Source organism: Nyctibius grandis, chromosome 4, assembly GCF_013368605.1.
Source record: "Nyctibius grandis isolate bNycGra1 chromosome 4, bNycGra1.pri, whole genome shotgun sequence".
NCBI classification, from domain to species: domain Eukaryota; kingdom Metazoa; phylum Chordata; class Aves; order Nyctibiiformes; family Nyctibiidae; genus Nyctibius; species Nyctibius grandis.
The window spans coordinates 5149534-5167843 of NC_090661.1; the positions used below are offsets into that span (position 1 = coordinate 5149534).

The following is an 18310-nucleotide window of genomic DNA, read 5'->3' on the forward strand; positions in this document are numbered from 1 at the left end:
TGTGAAGGGACAGAGCTGGGACAGCTGACCCCAGCTGACCGAAGGGATATCCCATGCCGTGTGACATCATGCTCAGAAATAAAACTGGTGGGTGGTGGAGTTTGGCAGCGGCTGCAGTTGCTCAGGGCACGGTCGGTTGGTGGTGAGCGATTTTCTTTTGCATCACTAGTTTTTCTTGTTTTTTTTCCTGTTATTTTTTCCTTATTTTTTTTTGAATATTAAACTGTGTTTATATTAACACATTAGTTTTCTCAGTTCTACTCTGATTCTCCCCTCCATCCCACTGAGGGGGAGTGAGCTGGGGACTCTGTGGGACTTAGCTGCCAGACAGCATGAAACCACGACATCGACCCACAAAAGGAATATTACTTTACCTCACTTTCTTTCCCCTCTTCTCTCATGAAAGATCGACTGTTATAAAAGATGCAGACAGGCAAAAAAAAAAAGACAAACCCTTTGCTGTCTCTAGACGAGAAAACTCAAAGGGGTTGCACTAGAGGAGCGCGAGATTTCATCACTATCCACGTTTGGGATGTTCTCCCAGTTCGCCTTCGGTCATTTCTATTTACGTAACGGAAAAGCAAACGGTTTTATGGAGATCTCAGTGAGGGAGAGATCTCCCCGCCCCTCAGGGGAACGATGGGCCCAAGACCGGGCGCGGCCCCGGTCGGGGACCGCTCCCGGTCTTGGGCGGGCGCCGGTTTCTCCTCCCTCCCTCCCTCCTCCGGTCCCCGCCTCTGCGGGCAGTGCGCATGTTTGAGCAGCCTCCCCCCCTCTTTTCCAGCCACTGACTCACCCCCTTTTCTCCCATCAGCTCCCAGCGGGCATTCCCGTGCCGCGGGCGCAGAGGAAAGAAAAGGCGGTCACCATGAATCGTTTGGGGAAGAAAGCGAATGAGACCCTTATCGAGATGGCTCAGTCTGCGGATGGTAGGAGATGATGGCGGGGGTGGGGGGGATCGCTGCTTTGTTCCGCCTGCCCCCTCACAGGGAGGGGGGTGCTGCGGGGCGGGCGCGGCCGGGGCTTCCCGCCCGCTGGTGACTCGGGCCCGTGGAAGCGGCAGGGGAGCGGCCCGGCAGCGGACGGGAGCCTGAGGGTGGTGCGGTGCGGTTCCTCCCCGAGGGTCCGCAGGCAGGCGGGTGGGAGCTGGGGCTGGTCCCGGTCCCGGTCCCGGGTGACTCCTGACGCTGTCTTTAATCCTCCAGCTTCCCCTAAAAACCGCGTTTGCACGAGCCTGAGCACAGTTTGATCAGGTCTTTATAAACCCCGCAAAAATGGCTCCTCCATCAGCACACGGCTCAGAACAAACACTGGAGATAGCCCTAGATTTTTATTTTTGAACATACTTCAAAGGCAAAGGTTGCCTTTGCCGCACAGCAAACTTCTAGCCTGTCACAAAGGATTCGGGCTGAGCAATGGTTTGGGTTGGAAGGGACCTTAAAGATCATCTAGTTCCAACCCCCCTGCCACAGGCAGGGACACCTTCCACCAGACCAGGTTGCTCAAAGCCTCATCCAACCTGGCCTTAAACACTGCCAGGGAGGGGGCAGCCACAGCTTCTCTGGGCAACCTGTGCCAGTGTCTCACCACCCTCACACTAAAGAATTTCTCCATAATATCTAATCTAAATCTACCCTCTTTCAGTTTAAAACCGTTCCCCCTCATCCTATCACTACCTGCCCTTGTAAAAAGCCCCTCTCCAGCCTTCCTGTAGGCCCCCTTCAGCTGAGCTGCTGTAGCTGAGATTGTCAGTAGAGGAGGGTCGAGGGGGAGCAGCCCTTCTCCTGCCTCGCTCCCCAGAGCTGTGTGTGAGGCCTCTGCAGTGCAGCTGGTGGGTTTGTCTTGGGGAGCTATTGCTTTTTTTGCGATAGCCGGGTTACAGTTCCCAGTTTGCATCAGTATGTAATCTAATTACTTATAATAAATGTAGTAATAGTATGATTTCATAAAATAACATGACGCAGATGCTAAGTGTATGTTTATCAGCACCTCACCTGGCAACATGAATCAACAGTCAGATGTAAGATAGTACGTTGATATTTTCAGAAAGATTCTAATATATTAAAAAAAAACAAAACAAAACACTGACCTAGAAAAATGTCTTTATGGGAATCATGCTTTGCCATCAGTCCTAGAAATGAAGATCTTAAAGCAGGAAAGAACCACTAAGAGCTTCTGGGTTGGCTGCTTGGGTTGTATGTTTTCCCTCGCAGTTTGGCTACACTTTCTCTTTTAGAAAAACATTTTAAACAGTTCAAGCACTAGTGTAAAATCATAATTTTCACAGCCTTGTTTCAGAGAGATATGACAGCAGCTAATGAGTATGAAAATGATCCAAAAGAAGCTGTTCACAGTGACAGCAAGGAGCGGTGTCCAACTGCGGCGAGGCAGGCGCCCGCAGCGAGTGTCAGACGAGCGCTTGCCCTCTCGGTGACAGCCCGGTGGAGCTGGCAGCCTTGCGCAGGAAGCGAAGCAGATGGGTGTCACAGCCTCTGGGCCAGCGATGCGCTGCCAAAGTCTGGTGGGGAGGCCTGAGTCATTGCCCGTCCCGCTGCCTGTGAGCAATGGAAAGGGCTTGGGACTGAGCTGCTCTAGCCGGTGGTTGTTCTCCTGAAGCAGCTTGAGACTAAAAAATATTTACAAAATATGCAGTAACCATTTAGGGAATGATGTTAGAAGTCAGGTTTGTAAACTTCATTCCGCAGCATTCAGTTTTCCCCTGAGCATCTTGTGGGTTTGTTATAAACATTGAATATAAGGATATTTGAGGGATTTCAGTGGATGAGGATGACTTAGTAGGATTTACCATACAGTAGCACATAACTGCCCATACAAAATCTTGCACCAGTTCAATTCATTCTTTTTCAATCAAACACTTTTCTGAAACAGAAACAAATTGAATATGGGGTAAAGTGAGTAGACTTTTTAAAGTTTATGTTAATATGTTGTCCAAAAATCTCTCAAGGTTAAAAAAAAAAACAAACTTCCTTAAATTATGCTTTAAAAAAGTTAATAGTATGCATATAGTGCCACTGAGACTTCCAGTAGATCTAAACATCTGCTTTGTGCTTTTAAGGAATAGATAGCCTCTTAAGGAGGCCCCAAGCTATAGATGACGTGCACAAGCAGGGTCTGTGTGAGTCAATAGGAACAAGCAGAAGAAAAAACATCTGGTACTTATTTGCCTTAAAGACGTGTTCATATTTGGATAGTACGTGTGTATTTAACTCTGGTTTACTACTGAATTTCATTAAACTTGAATGCTGAGGAACAGGTTGTGGGGGTGAGAAACTACTTACCAGCAGCAGAAAGTTTAGCTTGCAGAGTGTGTGTTTAGAGACCGTGTGCCAAAACTCCTACCTTGAAGGAAGCTTTCTGGCTTCCTGTTGAATTGCGCCCGTGTGAGGTAATAAATTCCATTTTTATGTGCATGATTTTGCTTTCTGTTGGAAGATGTGTGGCATTGACCTCAAATATTAGAAACTACGAAAAGTGAACTTGCAAAATTGGAATGTAAATATCAGAGGAAGAAGATGACACTATGTTGTTAAGAATGTTTCTTTCTACAACACTATCTTTCAGCATTTTTTTTTCCCAGTGTGAAATGTTAATTCTACAGTAGCGGTATTGTGGGATATATCCCCAAGACTGTGGATCTTCTGGAAACTCTTAATTGGCTCCGTGTCGTGATTTGAAATACGCTGCCTTTATACACATGGTTCCTCTTCGAAAACTTCCAGAAGTCTGATTTGAACTCGAAATGCTCTAAGAGTGAACTAAATTCAAATGCTTACTTAGGTTGGTTGTTAACTTGTGTTCCCTCTGAGAAAGGCAGCAAAATAGCGGGCAAAGCCGATGGTGTGACTTGCAAAAGGTGCTTGTGCCAGTGTGTCAGCTTCTCATAATGCCTCAGCTTTCAGGGCCAAATACTGCTGTCATTTAATAGAATGATACTTCACTTATTTAATCAGAATTATTATGATTCATACTAGTAACATGAAATACAGGCCTCTGTTCAAAACTGCATCTGTCTCTAATTACTGGAGCAATGTATGTAGTAATTTCTGATCTATTTGTGGAAATGCTGAATGGGATATCGTGTTCCCACAGGGCTAAAGCGGAGGGTTCGTTAACGTGAAAGCTTTTTTTAAACGTTATTCCTAGGTAATGAAATAAAAGCTCTGAGAAAATTAGACATGGTTCAGAATATAAAAGGCAGGGGAGAAAATACTCCCTTAGAGCAACCAACGTGTAGTTCCCCGCGTGGGATTTCTTTACTGGCTGCGATGCGTCACTGCGGGGGCACAGCGTAAATACAGGTTGGTTTTCGGAAGGTAAACCTCCTTTTAACGGAAAACTCCAGTTTGTAGTGGGAAAGCCTGCTCTTGGGAACTGATCCCAACAGCTTGCATAATATTGCCTTATATATTTTTTTGTGTGCATGCTGGAGTGGTTTTAGTGAGAAAATGAACACGTCAAGCCCATTCCACCGCAGCTGTTATATATGGATTTTACCCAGAGATTGTGTCGGTTAAAAAAAAAAAAAATTGCCCTTGGGCTGGTGACTGAGACTTAAAACGTTTTTCTTTTAGATGAGGACCCTGCGTATGAAGGTAAAGTCACTTTTATACCCTCTCTCTGCAGCCCAGTGAGTGGCAAAGCAGAGCAGCTCCAAAAGAGGGTTTAAGAGTCTCTCGCATGCCTTCTTAACCCAGTGGCAATTATGTGGGAAGTTTAAACCATGCTTCGGAGAGCTGGGCAGCACAGCTCAATTCCCTCAGGTAAAGCACTGAGCGACTGTGCTGCCTGTCGCAGGTGAATGCTGTTCAGCCTATATTTAAAAAAAGGGGGTCTGCAGCTTCACCTTTTTGCTGAGAAAATGAAAAAAAAAATGCTCTGCAGCTGTTTCTCCCTCAGAGGGGTTCCTGGAGGAAGGGCTTGGTTCCAGCTGTGAGCAGAGGTTCAGGGCTGGGAATGCCAAATAAATGTGAAGGAAGCAACTGAAATGCTGCTGCAGGGTAAGGCAGAGAGATGTTCTTTCAGTGTTTCCCTCGCAGGGAGTTTCCAGCTAAGGTACTGTCTGGTGTGGGGTCCCATTCTGGGGCGTTTATAGGACTAATGGAAAGGCAGGTTCCCAGTGCATAGGGCTTGGCTTTTTTTTTTTATTTAACTAAAAATTTGGCTTTGGAGCAGAGTAAAATTCAAAATTTTGAAAGTATACCTACAGCTGGAAACTTTCCAGTCTTTGCTGCTGGTCAATGCAATTGTGCCCTGAGTATGGTGTCTCACCCTGGAAGGTTTTTGTAAGTAATTCTTCTCAGCCCACAAACAAAATTCAAAGTTACTTTGCTTTTCAATCTTTTATTTAAGAGGTGCATTAGCAGCACGTGTTGAGAACTGAAAACTGCGTTGAAATACGAGTTTTTGCACTTTGGAAAAGTCTCTACAGAAATGAGATAACTATTGTAAAATGGAAGGGCACTTTAACAGCTGTGTACAAATGATTAATAATTACTATGATGCAAGGAAAAACTAGGATAAGATACAAGGAACGCTACTCAAAATGTGCTTTTAAAATTATGCTGAGAACTGTTGGCAGGTATTTTATAAAGAAAAAAAAACCCAAACAAAAAAACCCCACCAAAACCAAACACCATTGTTTTCCTATTTAGTGTCTGTAAACTAATTAATGAGTTGTATGTACACATGGAGGAGAACTATAGTCACCTAATGTAAACATGTAATTAAGAAGTTATAGGCGCTATAAAAATGCGGTGAGAGTTGCTGTGTCAGATGTTAAGTGGCAAGGTAAGAATGCAGTGAACTTTTCCACTAATTTTCTATTGTTATCTGGGTGTTGAACCGAAGAGCAATATGGTTGCCAGGTTGTGCTTCATTATCGAGCAGTAATTTCATTATATTTGGTAGTAGCTTTTCACGTGCACTTGTGTATAAATGCATGATGGAGAAGGAAGACTGTTGCGTCATGTTGCTTGGGATAGTCCTTGCAATTATAACAGTTACAGAAGATTTTTGAGGTGTCAGCTATCTGTGGAAAGCTGAATAATACGTCAGGAATTATTTATAGATTAAAAATTGTATGGGGGAGGCGTTGATTCTAGGTTGGGACTTGGTTACTTGGTTTATACTATAGAGACGTGTGTTTTTCTTTGAAGGGCCTCCTGCAAGAACCTACAGCTGTTAAACCTGTGGTGTTCACTGCTTCAGTCCGACGCGTGCCAGGCAAAGGCGTGCTGGCGGGCGAGTTGGCTGCTGCTGATAAAAAGGCGCAGAATAAGGCAGGACACCTGAACCAGTGCTGGAAGCTGCAGGTCTTGTGCTAATGTGCATTGTAAGCACTAATTATCTCTCTTTAGTTAAATTAGACATTGTATTATGTTACATTATCTGGGTAGGTTGAGGGGTGTAACGTGAAAATCCATGTGTGAGTGTAGTTCTCTGTAACAGCTGGGAAAATACCTTAATTCCATACCTGCAATACTCATATCGCCGTAATCCAGTAAAGGCTTCTGAATCTATTTCTGTGCATTCAGGATACATCCAAGCATACATTTGGATCACTCTTTTCACAGCGCATCAAGGCAGAACGAGCACATATTCTCACACATTGTAGGCCTGCCTTCAGTCTCTTTCTGTAGCCCCTGTTTTCATCATTAATTTGTGCTAACGTAGGGTTCCTGCTTTAGTTGTGCCCAAGAAATGAGGAGAGAAATTGTCTTCGGTCCTGTTTGCACAGCTGTAATCTGGAATTTTCAGTAGATCCTATGATTAATGGGTCATGGGATTTAATAATTTTATTTTTTTTGCACTTGTAATATAGTAATATAGTCTGTTACAGAATCACACAGAATCACAGAATGGTTAAGGGTTGGAAGGGACCTCTGGAGATCATCTAGTCCAACCCCCTGCCAAAGCAGGTTCACCTAGAGCAGGTTGCACAGGGTTGCGTCCAGGCAGGTCTTGTGTATCTCCAGAGAAGGAGACTCCACACCCTCCCTGGGCAGCCTGTTCCAGTGCTCTGTCACCCTCAAAGTAAAGAAGTCTTTCCTCATGTTCAGATGGAACTTCCCATGTTTCAGTTTGTGCCCATTGCCCCTTGTCTGAAACGTAACTGAAAAACCTAGTCCCAACCAGGACACTTAATTAGCTTTTTGCAGAAGCGGAGTAATGAAAAAAGAAGCTTAAATCTAGAAGATAAAGTCATTAGACAGATAAAGATGCTTATGTGTATACATATACATGCTTATATGTATACAGATCTGTCCATTAAGAATAAATCAAGAATAGACCAACATTTGATGTTACTTGTGTTAAAAGACTTTGTTCTAGGCTATTGTTTCAAATCAGACTTGTTTTCCCAGTGCCCATGGATAACTCATTTACACATAACAGTGTAATATAAGCACCTCGTTATTTCATCTGGCTTGGTTTGCCTGGGTCTTTTGGTAGTCAGAACCGTTCTCCACTGGTCCTCAGTGAGGAGCAATAGAGGTGGTGAAGTACCAAGTGGTGGCTTTTAGGAAGTGAGAATATCTTTCGGTGAAGTGCAGTTTTATAACTGGAAATCCCAAGTGATCTCCTTCTCTTCCTTAGCAGACTCACAAGGGTAAATGTGAAATTTGAGCCCTTTGGCAAGATAGCAGCACCCCAGCTAGCCATGTGGGTAGGGCTCCTGGTGCAGATGGCTGGCCTTTAATTTTCTGCACTAGCCCTAAATTAGAAAGGGCCCTGTGGTTTCTTACTCAAAGAGGTTTTCTTAACTATCAGGTAGGAAATCAGAGAGCCTATGTCTGCACAATTTATAGTGTGCTAGAAATATACCATGCTAACGCGTAATGACTAGCAGACATGGTTTTGAGGCCATTGGCAAGTTGGATGCCTTTGTGTCCTTAAGTCCTGTTAATCGACTGGTTCTTACATAAAAAAACTCCTAAGTGATGGGAGCCATGGTCCATTTCCCTGCTTGTTTTCTTGATTTATAGGAACTGTTTCTCTCTGGGGTCAGTATATGACTTCCAGAGTTATTCCATTGTCTTTAATTTTAGCAGAAAACGTTAAGTCTTGCAAACTCATACTTCAGAAAATTTTTTTTGGTTGGTATTAGTTTGTAAAAAGTCTTTGTATACTGGTATATTTTTATGTTGTTTAATATGAGAAAATGAAATACTTGTCCTGGTGAATACAGTAGCAAAATTCTCAATGACACATTTCTTTGGAAGCATAATCAAAATAGTATCAAACTAGGTAGAGCGTGAGGACCAGAAGGAACAAAAAATTGTAGATGAACTTGGCCATCTGAAACTAAATGTCCAGGTAGCATGAAACTGAGGAGTGCTGCCAGAGAACAGTAAATTTGAGTAGTAGTTTTTTTATATATTGCTTTCTACTTTCTTAATAAACTTACAAGTCATGTATGTTCCTAGTTTATGCTAAACCTTTCCCCACCCTTTTCACCCTTCCCCTATCGTTGGTTCCCAGTTTGTGTATCGTTTTTATCTTGCAGTATCTATAGAAGATCTCCCATACGAGGATGGGAATGTGCTGTGTGTCCACAGAATGAATAGACTGTGTTGCTTCAGGGTTACATCAGTGATATCAATGGAAGTTGGAGAAATACATTAATGAATAATGCTATAAGATTTTAAGTGTGCTTCTGGGAACAGGGGGAAAGCGAGTCTATAGGTAACACTTTTTGAAGTGCTTGTACTTCCCTCGGGCTGTGATGAAAAGCAATACCATCATTCCCCTTTCTTCATCTTTTCTTGAAGAAGATGTGAGAGCACCTGGCACTTTCATACATGTGTAAGGCCGTTACCTGGGCTGTTTGTCTGCCTCTGCAGTCAGATTGTGCTGATGACATCTGGCCCTGCACCTACAAATAGTCTGCGTGCAAACAAGCACAGCTGTAGTGCTTCATGAGTTGTTGGCAATTCTGCAGTCTGATATTTTACCACTCTGCTCTTCTGAGGTTTATTTGCCACCCTATTGCCCTTACTAACATGCACCTAAATGCTACACAATTTAAAAATACCTGACTTTATCTGGCGATCACTGGTCTGGGCTTTCTTTTTTTAATTGCATTTGAACCTATTAATCAGTTTACATGTGTCATTCTGCAAAATGATGATACCTGAAAGGTGTAAGTGCTAGCTGCAGTGCTCACAGCATGTGTTAAGTCTTGTCTGTGCTGGTACGTACAATACAGTAATGGCTATTGCCTTAACCGCATTAAAGTGCCATTCAAGTTCTGTGTTACAACACTATGCTTGTGGCTTTTTGCTAAAAACAGATTTAAACGACTTTTTTTTTCTTTTTTTTTTTTTTAACCCAGTGCCTTTTAATCAAAAGGGGAGGTTTTATGGTTCTTTAAAAGGAAAGCAGCTGAGGGTGGACCTCAGTTCTGATTTAAAATACCCTTTCACTATACTAGAGATTAGAACTGAGGACTTCTTGTCTTTTCAAAATGCTAAATGAGATTTTCTTGTTGTTAGGAACAGATTTCGCTTCTGTATATTTATGCCTATATAAAATACTGTTTTTTTCCTTTTTATTTCCTATGTGTTGATAAATACCTGTTCTCTGGAATCGCTTGTTTAATAATAAAACACATGCTGAAAATTAATATGTCTGTGAAGCAGACTATACTTGAATGCAATCTTTTTTTTTTTTTTAAGGGAATCATAAAGTTCTTTTAAAATGTTCCCAATAAATTTTCTTGGATTTACTGAGAATGTACTGTTTTCATTGTTAAGGAATAGTTTTAAATTTTTAGGAGCAGCTCTGAGTATGCATAAACTACCACTTCAAATGTAATTTCGAGGTAGAATCTTTGGTTCAGCAGTGCAGTTAATACACTTCAGACAATGCCAGGTGAAGTAATAAGACTTATTTTACTTGCTCAGGAGCCAGCATACTAGGTGGGTCCTCAGTTCCCCGTGGCAACTCAGTCATCCAGCCCTGGGAGGATGTGGCCAATATACACATAAATTTAGTTAATAAGTCATTTTAAAGCCATGTTTTTCTTAGATATGGGAGCACTTGCAATAGTCATTACGAAGCTTGCTTGGAATGAGGGACCTTATTCTGGAGAGGTCTGTGTTTGGTACGTGTTTTTGTTAGTGACTCAGTGCTGAATCAGACTCCTTATCAAAGATGGAAATCGGACGGAGTAGGTCCCGCTACAGCAGGAATCCCGTGGTGATCTTTTGGGAGCAAAGGACACAGTATTGTAAATAGCACATTGATTTATGATAAATAATCATGTTTTAAATGGAATTCTCTTTTCTGTCAGGCTGGTAAGGCTATTGAGTAATGGCAGGCCTTTAGTAAGATAGTGACTTCAAGACATCTAGGAATAAAATTTTCTTTCATTCCTTGGTAAGGATGACTATTAGGAAGTTCCTTTGTAGTGCAAAGTAGCTATCCCATAACAACTGTGAGGTAAGTTTGGTTTTGGGTTTTTTTTTTCATTTTACCTGGACCATCAAAAATTGCTGTAGGGATATGTATGTGTGTAAACTGATATGCCAAAGGCATCAGATGTATGCAGAACAGTGTGACAGGTCTGAAAGTTGTTTTTACCTGCTCGCTTTTATTGACTGAAAGGGATACTGTTACTGTGTCTAAGAAAATCATGGAAATAAATGGAAGCAGTGTTTTGGAAACAATACTGAAAGTAATAGCAGTACCAGTAGTAATTCTGTCTTACTGCTGCTATACAGTAAACAGTTTATCACACCTGGCTGAGAATCCTGGCTCTGCCTTTGCCTTTGGAACAGCTCTGTCAGAGGTCTTAGGTGTGCAAGTGCAGATGATTTTCTAGTTCAAGTAGCAAAATTAAAATTTTAATCCCTAAAACTGTCTATTCAGCTGCCACTTGGCTTTAGAAGCACCTAATATGTTAACATTTTTACTGGTCGAAAGACATCTACCAAGAGCTCTACTTGGTGCAGATGAATCAGAGTGATAGAAGTTGAAAGAAAGGAAAACTTAAATGCCTTCTCTTGCTCTGTTTTCTGACGCAGTGTTGCTCTGACCTGTGCCAGACTGCAGCATCTACACACCAGCTGCTCTGTGCCCAGCTGTATCTGGAGTGCAGCATCATCGGCCAAGCTTTTTCCTTCCCTTCTACCAGCAGACCCCAGCTTCCCTGAGGATGCTGAAGTGACATAGATCATCATCTTCCAGCGAAATTGCTGGTTAGGTACTGTTAAAGATGCTAGAGCATCCTGGGCTGTGCCTGTGCTACTAATTAAAAAAGCCAAGGATTTTTCATTGGCTTAGAGGACAAGTAGCACAGTCCAGCCATGTCCATGTGGCTAAACTCCCTTCTCCCCCAAGCAGGGCAGACTTCTCTGTGCTATTTGGAGGACCAGAACTTGGCCTGTGATGTCCCCCAGGGTATTTTTCCACTCTGTCTGAGAGAGCGCTAGAAGCCAAAAACCATTCCACAAAATGCACTACTAGTTAAGTCGAGTGAGCAGTCCTGTGGTTGTGCCCATGTCCTGGACCTTTTATTTTCCTAGTCGAGGCATAGCTGTTGTGACCAGGATGTGGCCTGTGATGGGCTGCACTTCTCCCAGGGAACCTGCAGCTCACTTTTGGTGCAGAGGGATACATGGCTAGTCTTCTGGCATCACTGAGCCATGCTGCTTGCCTTGTACCAGCTATCAGAAAACGGGAGGCTACGGGAGGCCTTCATTTACAAAGGCATCATTCCTTTTTTGCGTCAGCACTGAATACATTTACTTGTGTTTTATGAGGTTTTATAAATGAAATTAAACAGCACTTGTCAAAATAAACAGAATGTATTTTGCGCTGCTTGTTTTCTTGTGGGTGACTTTTTTAATTTTTGAAAGTCTATATTACCATTGTATAGTCATTGAAGAGAATTGGTAGGTAGGTTGTGTGTGTGGTCTCCAATCTATTTATCTGATTTTAAATACACGACAGCCAGTCATTCTGGGATAGCCTGTGTGCTGATTCTGTACGTTGCAGATACAGTAGCATCTTTGAAAAATGGTGAGCATGTTGGCGTCTAGAGCACTAAGGGGTGTTGTCTTTTATTATGGAATGAATAGGAAGGTTTTGAAGGACAACTTTTTGATTCCTGAAATACAGATCATATTAAAGCACTTCTTTTAACCAGTGAGTCCAAATGTGGAACTAAATTCCTTTTATCTTTTCCTAAAATGTCAGTTATGCCATGGAGAAAAAGAAAGGGATTTCAGGCACTGTGAACAAAGTTAAGCTATTGTGGAACAACTAATCATTTCATTACACAAGAAGCCATTTTTCATGCTTGTTGCAGAAATCATAAGATTGCACTAATAAAAGTACCTTTTTTTCCTGGGGTAAACTGCGTATCTTTTGAGAGGCGAAGTCAGTCTTGATTATATTATCCAGTCTGAATGTTGATTTCTGTGAACTGTTCTGGTTTACTGTTGATCTGATCATTTGGGTATATAATTGAAATAGAAACGGTCTGTAATGCTTGGGGGTGGCATACCAAATGTTTATAAGTAGGGTGCCCTGCGGTAGGGTGTAGTTTGGGACAGCGTATGTTAATACTGCAAAATTACAGGCCACGTGAAGCTCACTTCTTTCCAATAACGTGCAAACTCCCAAGACGTGTTTAAGGAGTTACAAATAGCTGTGTGCAGAACTGTACGGCTGTTGGAGATGACGGTTACGTTGGGAAAGAGGCATTTCTTTCAGTTAGGATACGTGCATGCCCATGAAAGGCCAATGATTTGAATAAATATTGAAATTATATATGTCTGAAGCAATTTTAATGGGTTCTGATAGTTATAGTGGGGTTCTGGGATTAATTTTGAACAGAAAATTTTCAAGGAGTGATTGCAGTTTGTACAAACGAATTTTGTATTGAAGGGCCGTTTATGTTTAGTAGATGTCCTCATTCGTTGTTCTTGCTGTGCAGATGTTTCTAGATCTTTTACGTACAGTAGAGCCTGTAGTGTTGAAGAATAAGGCCATTCCCTTAAATATGATGGTTTTATCAGAGTATTATTGTTTTACTCCCATCTTTAGATACGAAGTTGTAATTTCTTGAAGAATTTTTAAAGGCATTTTCTTGGCTAGCAGAAGCTGTTGGTCCTCCCTGCTGCTGATACGGGAAAGTGGCGTCCTTGTTTGTGTTGCTGAATAAGATGCCTGGACAAAAAGGTGGATGTTGGTGTTTCAAGAGGAATCAGCTCCATTGCTTTCTGTCTAGGTCACAGTCTCTGGTTTCCAGGGCTTGTTCTTTTGTTGGGTATAGTGGCTGCATTGTAAAGGATAAAGGAGAATTATTAAATGGGTTCATGTTGAAAGTGGATTTTGCTTCTGGTTCTTACTGAAGTGTTTTTTCCTTTTAAAGATGACATTGTGATTCTCACCAAGTTCAAGCCATCGCAGTCAGAAGGTATTGTACTAACCAGCGTTACGCCTTCCTCCCTTTTGTGTGTGTCCTCTGTCCTTTTTTTCTGCTGAGAGCCTCTCGGAAATCAAACTTAAGTTTATATGAGTCATTGATATCACATATGAGCCAAGCTTTTTGTCGTGTGATTTTCAAGTCAATTCGTAGCTATCTGTGGGCAGCTCTCTTGGTTAAGAACTAATTGGACATTGTTGCAGTTCTGGGTTGCGGCTCCTTTACACCTTCCTATGTGACTTGTATGTGCATTTCTTGTACTGCTCCTGCTCAGGAACCTGTTCATGTGTTTTTGAAGGAGTGAATGTATTAAGTATGCTGTGCTTCTCAGTTAATATATGTTTTGCATTCTCTTTTTGCCTTCTTGTGTGCTGCTCTGGGGTGATTGAGTTTTATTCCCCTGGATCAGAGATACCAAGAGGTTTTCCTTCCACAGGTTGCATAAGTAATCAGCTACGGTACTGAGAGAGCATTTAAAATGTAGAATTCTGAATTATGCTTGTTCCTGAGGTTAAATTTTCACAACTTCAGAAAGGATAATCCAGAAAAAACAACCACCAAGGCTCTTGTCATAGGCCGTGGAATCAGTTCAAGTCCTGCCAGCAGCACAGGCAAATTGAATGTTACTGCTCCAGGGACAAGGTGCCAGGCTGCTCCTGCCGTGGAGGGTTGTGTGACCCCATGTTTGGGCTTTCTGCTCCTGGGCTCGCTACCCTCGGCCAGAGCTGCAGCAGCCGCCTGCTCCCCAGGGCTGTAGGCAGAGCGGGCAGCAGAGCGCGATGGTGATGCTCCCTTTCCTCCATCAGGCAGCGATCTGCTGTCCTGGGCAGCTGCCAAGGTTGCATGTGCTTGGAGCCAGCCCTGTATGAACGTAGACCCTCTGCTTAGGAATATTCTTGCAGAAGCATTTTCTCAAGTAAGTTAATCTGAATATTTTGATGTTGTTTTTTGAGTCTAGACTTCTGTGTTGTTCTAATAATATTCTCCCTTTATGTGCCATTTGTTTCTCGTACGTGTTGAACGCTTGTGCTGTGTTGGGAGGTGAAGTGAATTCAGTTCTGTGCTGAAGGTGTTCATGTAAACCTTTTCTGTGTTTGGTGGTCTGTCATAGAGTGTAGTCCCTGTAGCATTTATGGTATATTTGGGTAGGAAGGGTGATCCCAAATTATTTACTGCCACACTAACTTTTTAGAGATGATTTAACACTGGTCTCCAAACTTGTATCAGCATATGCAAACATCTTTCTACAGGTGCAAAAATTTCAGTGTTTAAATTATATCAGCTAATACAGATTTTGCAGGCATAACTTGCTTTAGCAAAATAGCATGCAACAACTTTGAACATTTTAGCATTCAGAAACTTCTTCATTATTTTTTATATACTGTTGTGCTGAGAAACGGGGCAATGGTATACATCATATGTACAGTTATAAATTGCAGAGACCATTTTCTGTAAGTGAACTTAGACAAAGAAAAAAAATTATAGGAAACAAAATGCTCTCAAGCTGTATCTAAGTAGCTTATAGATTTTCGAAGAACCAGTTTATATCCTGCATGGATGCAATTTTGACATCAAATATTTGCAGGTTACAAAAAAAAATAGGTTTATTTTATTGGTAGCAATAGTTTAACTGTAGCTGTCTGACAGTGGTCCAGTCTAAGATGTGCTAGTCAGTCTGTCCCGCCTAAGCTATACCCAGCAGTACTTCCATCCTGTTTGATGGAGAAAGGAGTATGAATTATCTTTTTTTTGATTGTTTGGAAGAAAGAGGCAACTTTATTAGATGCCTGCTCTAGGTTGTGATGAGCTGTTTTCAAAGCTGCTTATCTTTTTCCATTGGTGGTGGAGTTATTTAGATGCCTGATTTAGGAGACTGGTCTGTCTGTCTAATCAGCAGAGATGGTTGTTTAAAAAAACTTCTTGGAGCAGGAGCCTAGTTTATGGGCTCTGAATTACTTGCCAGAGGAAATTGGTGACAGAGTGGGTTCAGAGCCACAAACCCAGCCGATGTCTCAGTATGATTAGGGATCTAAAGATACACAGTGTGATTTTTCACTATAATGTTAACATTTAAAGAACAACGTCCTCAGTGGACTGACTATATTTGCAGGGAAGTCATGTCGGGGTTCAGCGCTGTTGTTAAAATGAAGGATTTGTTTTTTTAAACAACAAGAAGCTTGGTAATTTAAGTTGATATTACTATTCTTGATCCTGTCATCATATCTCTATTATGTGGGCATCTGTAATCTTGAAGTTACGCACCATTAATACCTTAGCAATGAAAAAAAAATTCAATTTCTAGCAAGCAACCCAAGAGATAATTGAACTTTCATAACTGAGGCAGCAAAGCTCCAGGTGTGAGACTCTCATAGACAGACACCTATCAGACATTTGAGACAAGAAAGAATTTTATCTCGCCAAATATGTGATGCTGACAGATTTTTGTTTATCACATTTAGAAATGTGTTTCTGTGACTGCAAGGTTACAAGCAGGTAGTACAGATTGTGTATGTTGTCTCTTGCAGCGTTTTTTCCCTTCAAAGAACCATTCTTGAAGATTTTATGTAGCTGAGCATTATTTTCCAGCTTTTGCTTGTTCATAGTTCCATGACTTCGACATTCACTTCATTTTCAATACAATCATATTTTAAAATAAGGAATGTATTTATGTGACTCTTTCTTTCAATGTTCCTTAGGGGAAGAATGCAATGGACCTTCATGTGAAACTATTTCAACTGAAGGATCAGAAATTCCAAGCAGCTCTGAGGTAAGGTCCAGTACAGATGGTGTTAACATACTACTGGTAGGAAGAAAGAGGAACAGTTGCTGTGAAAGAGAGAATTAGTTTTAAAAATATTATTTCTTTTAGATTGTCTTATACCTCCTGTTTTTATCCATGTAAATATTTTTTCCTCTAGTGTTCTGAAGGAGCAAAACCATGAAAGTAACACTGATAATATTATTGAGTCTTAGAAGAGACTTGTGTTAGCAGTACAATACAGTAGTAGTTGAAAACAGTATGGGCTTAACAGTGGTTTCAGTACAGTCTTGAAATGAGAATCACACGATCATTTAATGTTTTGGCAATTGGAAAAACATAATGCTTCTGCACAAGCCCAACGCTTTGTTTTATGCTGTGTATTATGTTGCTGGCTTGATAGGGAAATCAAGGCACTCTTGCATTCCTCTGCTCTAGGAACCTGGACAGTGCAGCGAGATTTATGAGAAAGCAAATGAACATTTGAGTTATAAGAGTACCTCTTCCTTGCAACGTGTGCAAGCCAAATAGCATCAGCTATTCATTTTTTCACAGTACCTCATTGCTTAATAGGTACAGTACACAACAGCTTAAATAGATAGTGGTGTATGTTACTGTTCAGTTAAGAAACAGATTAAAAAAAGAACACTGAAAATATGGATCCTTGAAATTGGTATTTCATTTTAATTTCTATTGTCTGATTTCTTTATTATTATATGAGTAGAGGAAGATAGGAAGAGCTTTAGACAGGAAAAGAAATAGTTGCTCTGTCAAACTAGAGTCTCATACTGGCCATGAGCACTCATCAGAAATTATGTCTATTGAACTGAGCGTTGGAAAACTGTAGCTGTTCTGCTGAACTTCCTAAGAGTGAAACATGTCCTCACCTACCTCTAAGAGGCAAATTTGGAGATGATCCTGTGAAGAAAGAACAGAGGTGCTTTCTAAATCACACAGACCTTTATCTTACTAGTGCATGCAACCATATCATCTAAATGTTTTAATGAATCTGCCAATTCCATCTTAAAAAATCGTTAGTATGTTCACCCTGCTAATTTCTCAGTCTATTGTAAGAGTTGTAGTAATCTTTTTCTCCAGGAAAATTTTCAGTGAACAGCCATATCAAATATTTCACTGAACACTGGGCGGATACTGTCTCAAATTATAGCGTATGAATCATCATACCATGATAAGCATCAGAGTCTCAAGCTGATTCTGAGTTGTCTCTGAGTAGATGGAGATGACATATTTCGCCAAAGCCTGAAAGAATTCACTTGATGACTTAAGACATAGGAAAAGGCAGGAAACATGGGAGAAAGGGTGCAACACACCTTGTCTTATGTATGTAGAGACATGGGATTGGGTGAAAGATTCATGATGGGGTGGGAAAGGAGGCTTTGATCTTCAGCACTTTCTTGTCTGGGAGGTAGTCTCCATATGAAAAATATACGTGGTTACTCTCTCAAAAACCTCTCCTTGGTAACTTCATGCTGCCTTTTTTTTTTTTTTTTCTACTTATGCATGTTCCTTACATAAGAACAAATTATGAAGAAAAATAATTAGATAATACAAAATATTGTCATATTAGCAATACTAGTCCATAGTTGCCTTGATGACTCAGGTTTTTTTTGTTTTGTTTTTTAACTCTCTCCCGCTAAGAAGAGAGGGCTTATTTGGCTTTAGATAGTTTGTTTCTCCAGTCAGCTCATTATCTGATGTTTACTTACATGTAAGTTAGTACTTTTCTGTGCTTTGCGTTATCCTACCCCATGTCCCCTAATACAGGCTCGCTTATTTGATTTTTGCTTTCCATGCATTAGCCAAAGTTACAGCGTTAATCTTCTTGCCCAGTTTCACACTCTTAGCAGCCATGACAGGCTTAGTTCTTGATGATTAATGTCCTAAATATTCAGGTTAATTTAATCCTTAAAGTTTTTCCATAAATTCATTCCAATGGTAAGATAGCCCTGATTTTTTTTCATATAATGCTGATTCTTTATCTTCATGTGTTGTCACAACTTCAGTTTTCTTCTCTATAGAAGAATTTCTTTTCCCTCAGTTCTTTACCAGGCTTGCCTTTTGCCATCCTTGATGCATTC

At 41.2% G+C, this 18310-nt stretch overlaps 1 protein-coding gene across 7 annotated transcripts in view; it reads left to right on the forward strand.

Annotated features, from left to right (window-relative positions):
• The first annotated feature begins 764 nt into the window (after positions 1-764).
• Positions 765-18310, forward strand: part of ANO5 (anoctamin 5) — a 62260-nt gene continuing 44714 nt past the window's right edge. For 5 of the 7 annotated variants that reach the window (XM_068400057.1, XM_068400064.1, XM_068400059.1 and 2 more), the window contains exons 1-3: positions 765-929; positions 13400-13444; positions 16150-16220. In XM_068400057.1, coding sequence (XP_068256158.1) covers positions 869-929; positions 13400-13444; positions 16150-16220 — 177 coding nt within the window. In that variant the 5' untranslated portion in view covers positions 765-868. The remainder of the gene's footprint in view (positions 930-13399; positions 13445-16149; positions 16221-18310) is intronic. The other 2 variants (XM_068400060.1, XM_068400063.1) reach the window with 1 other exon arrangement.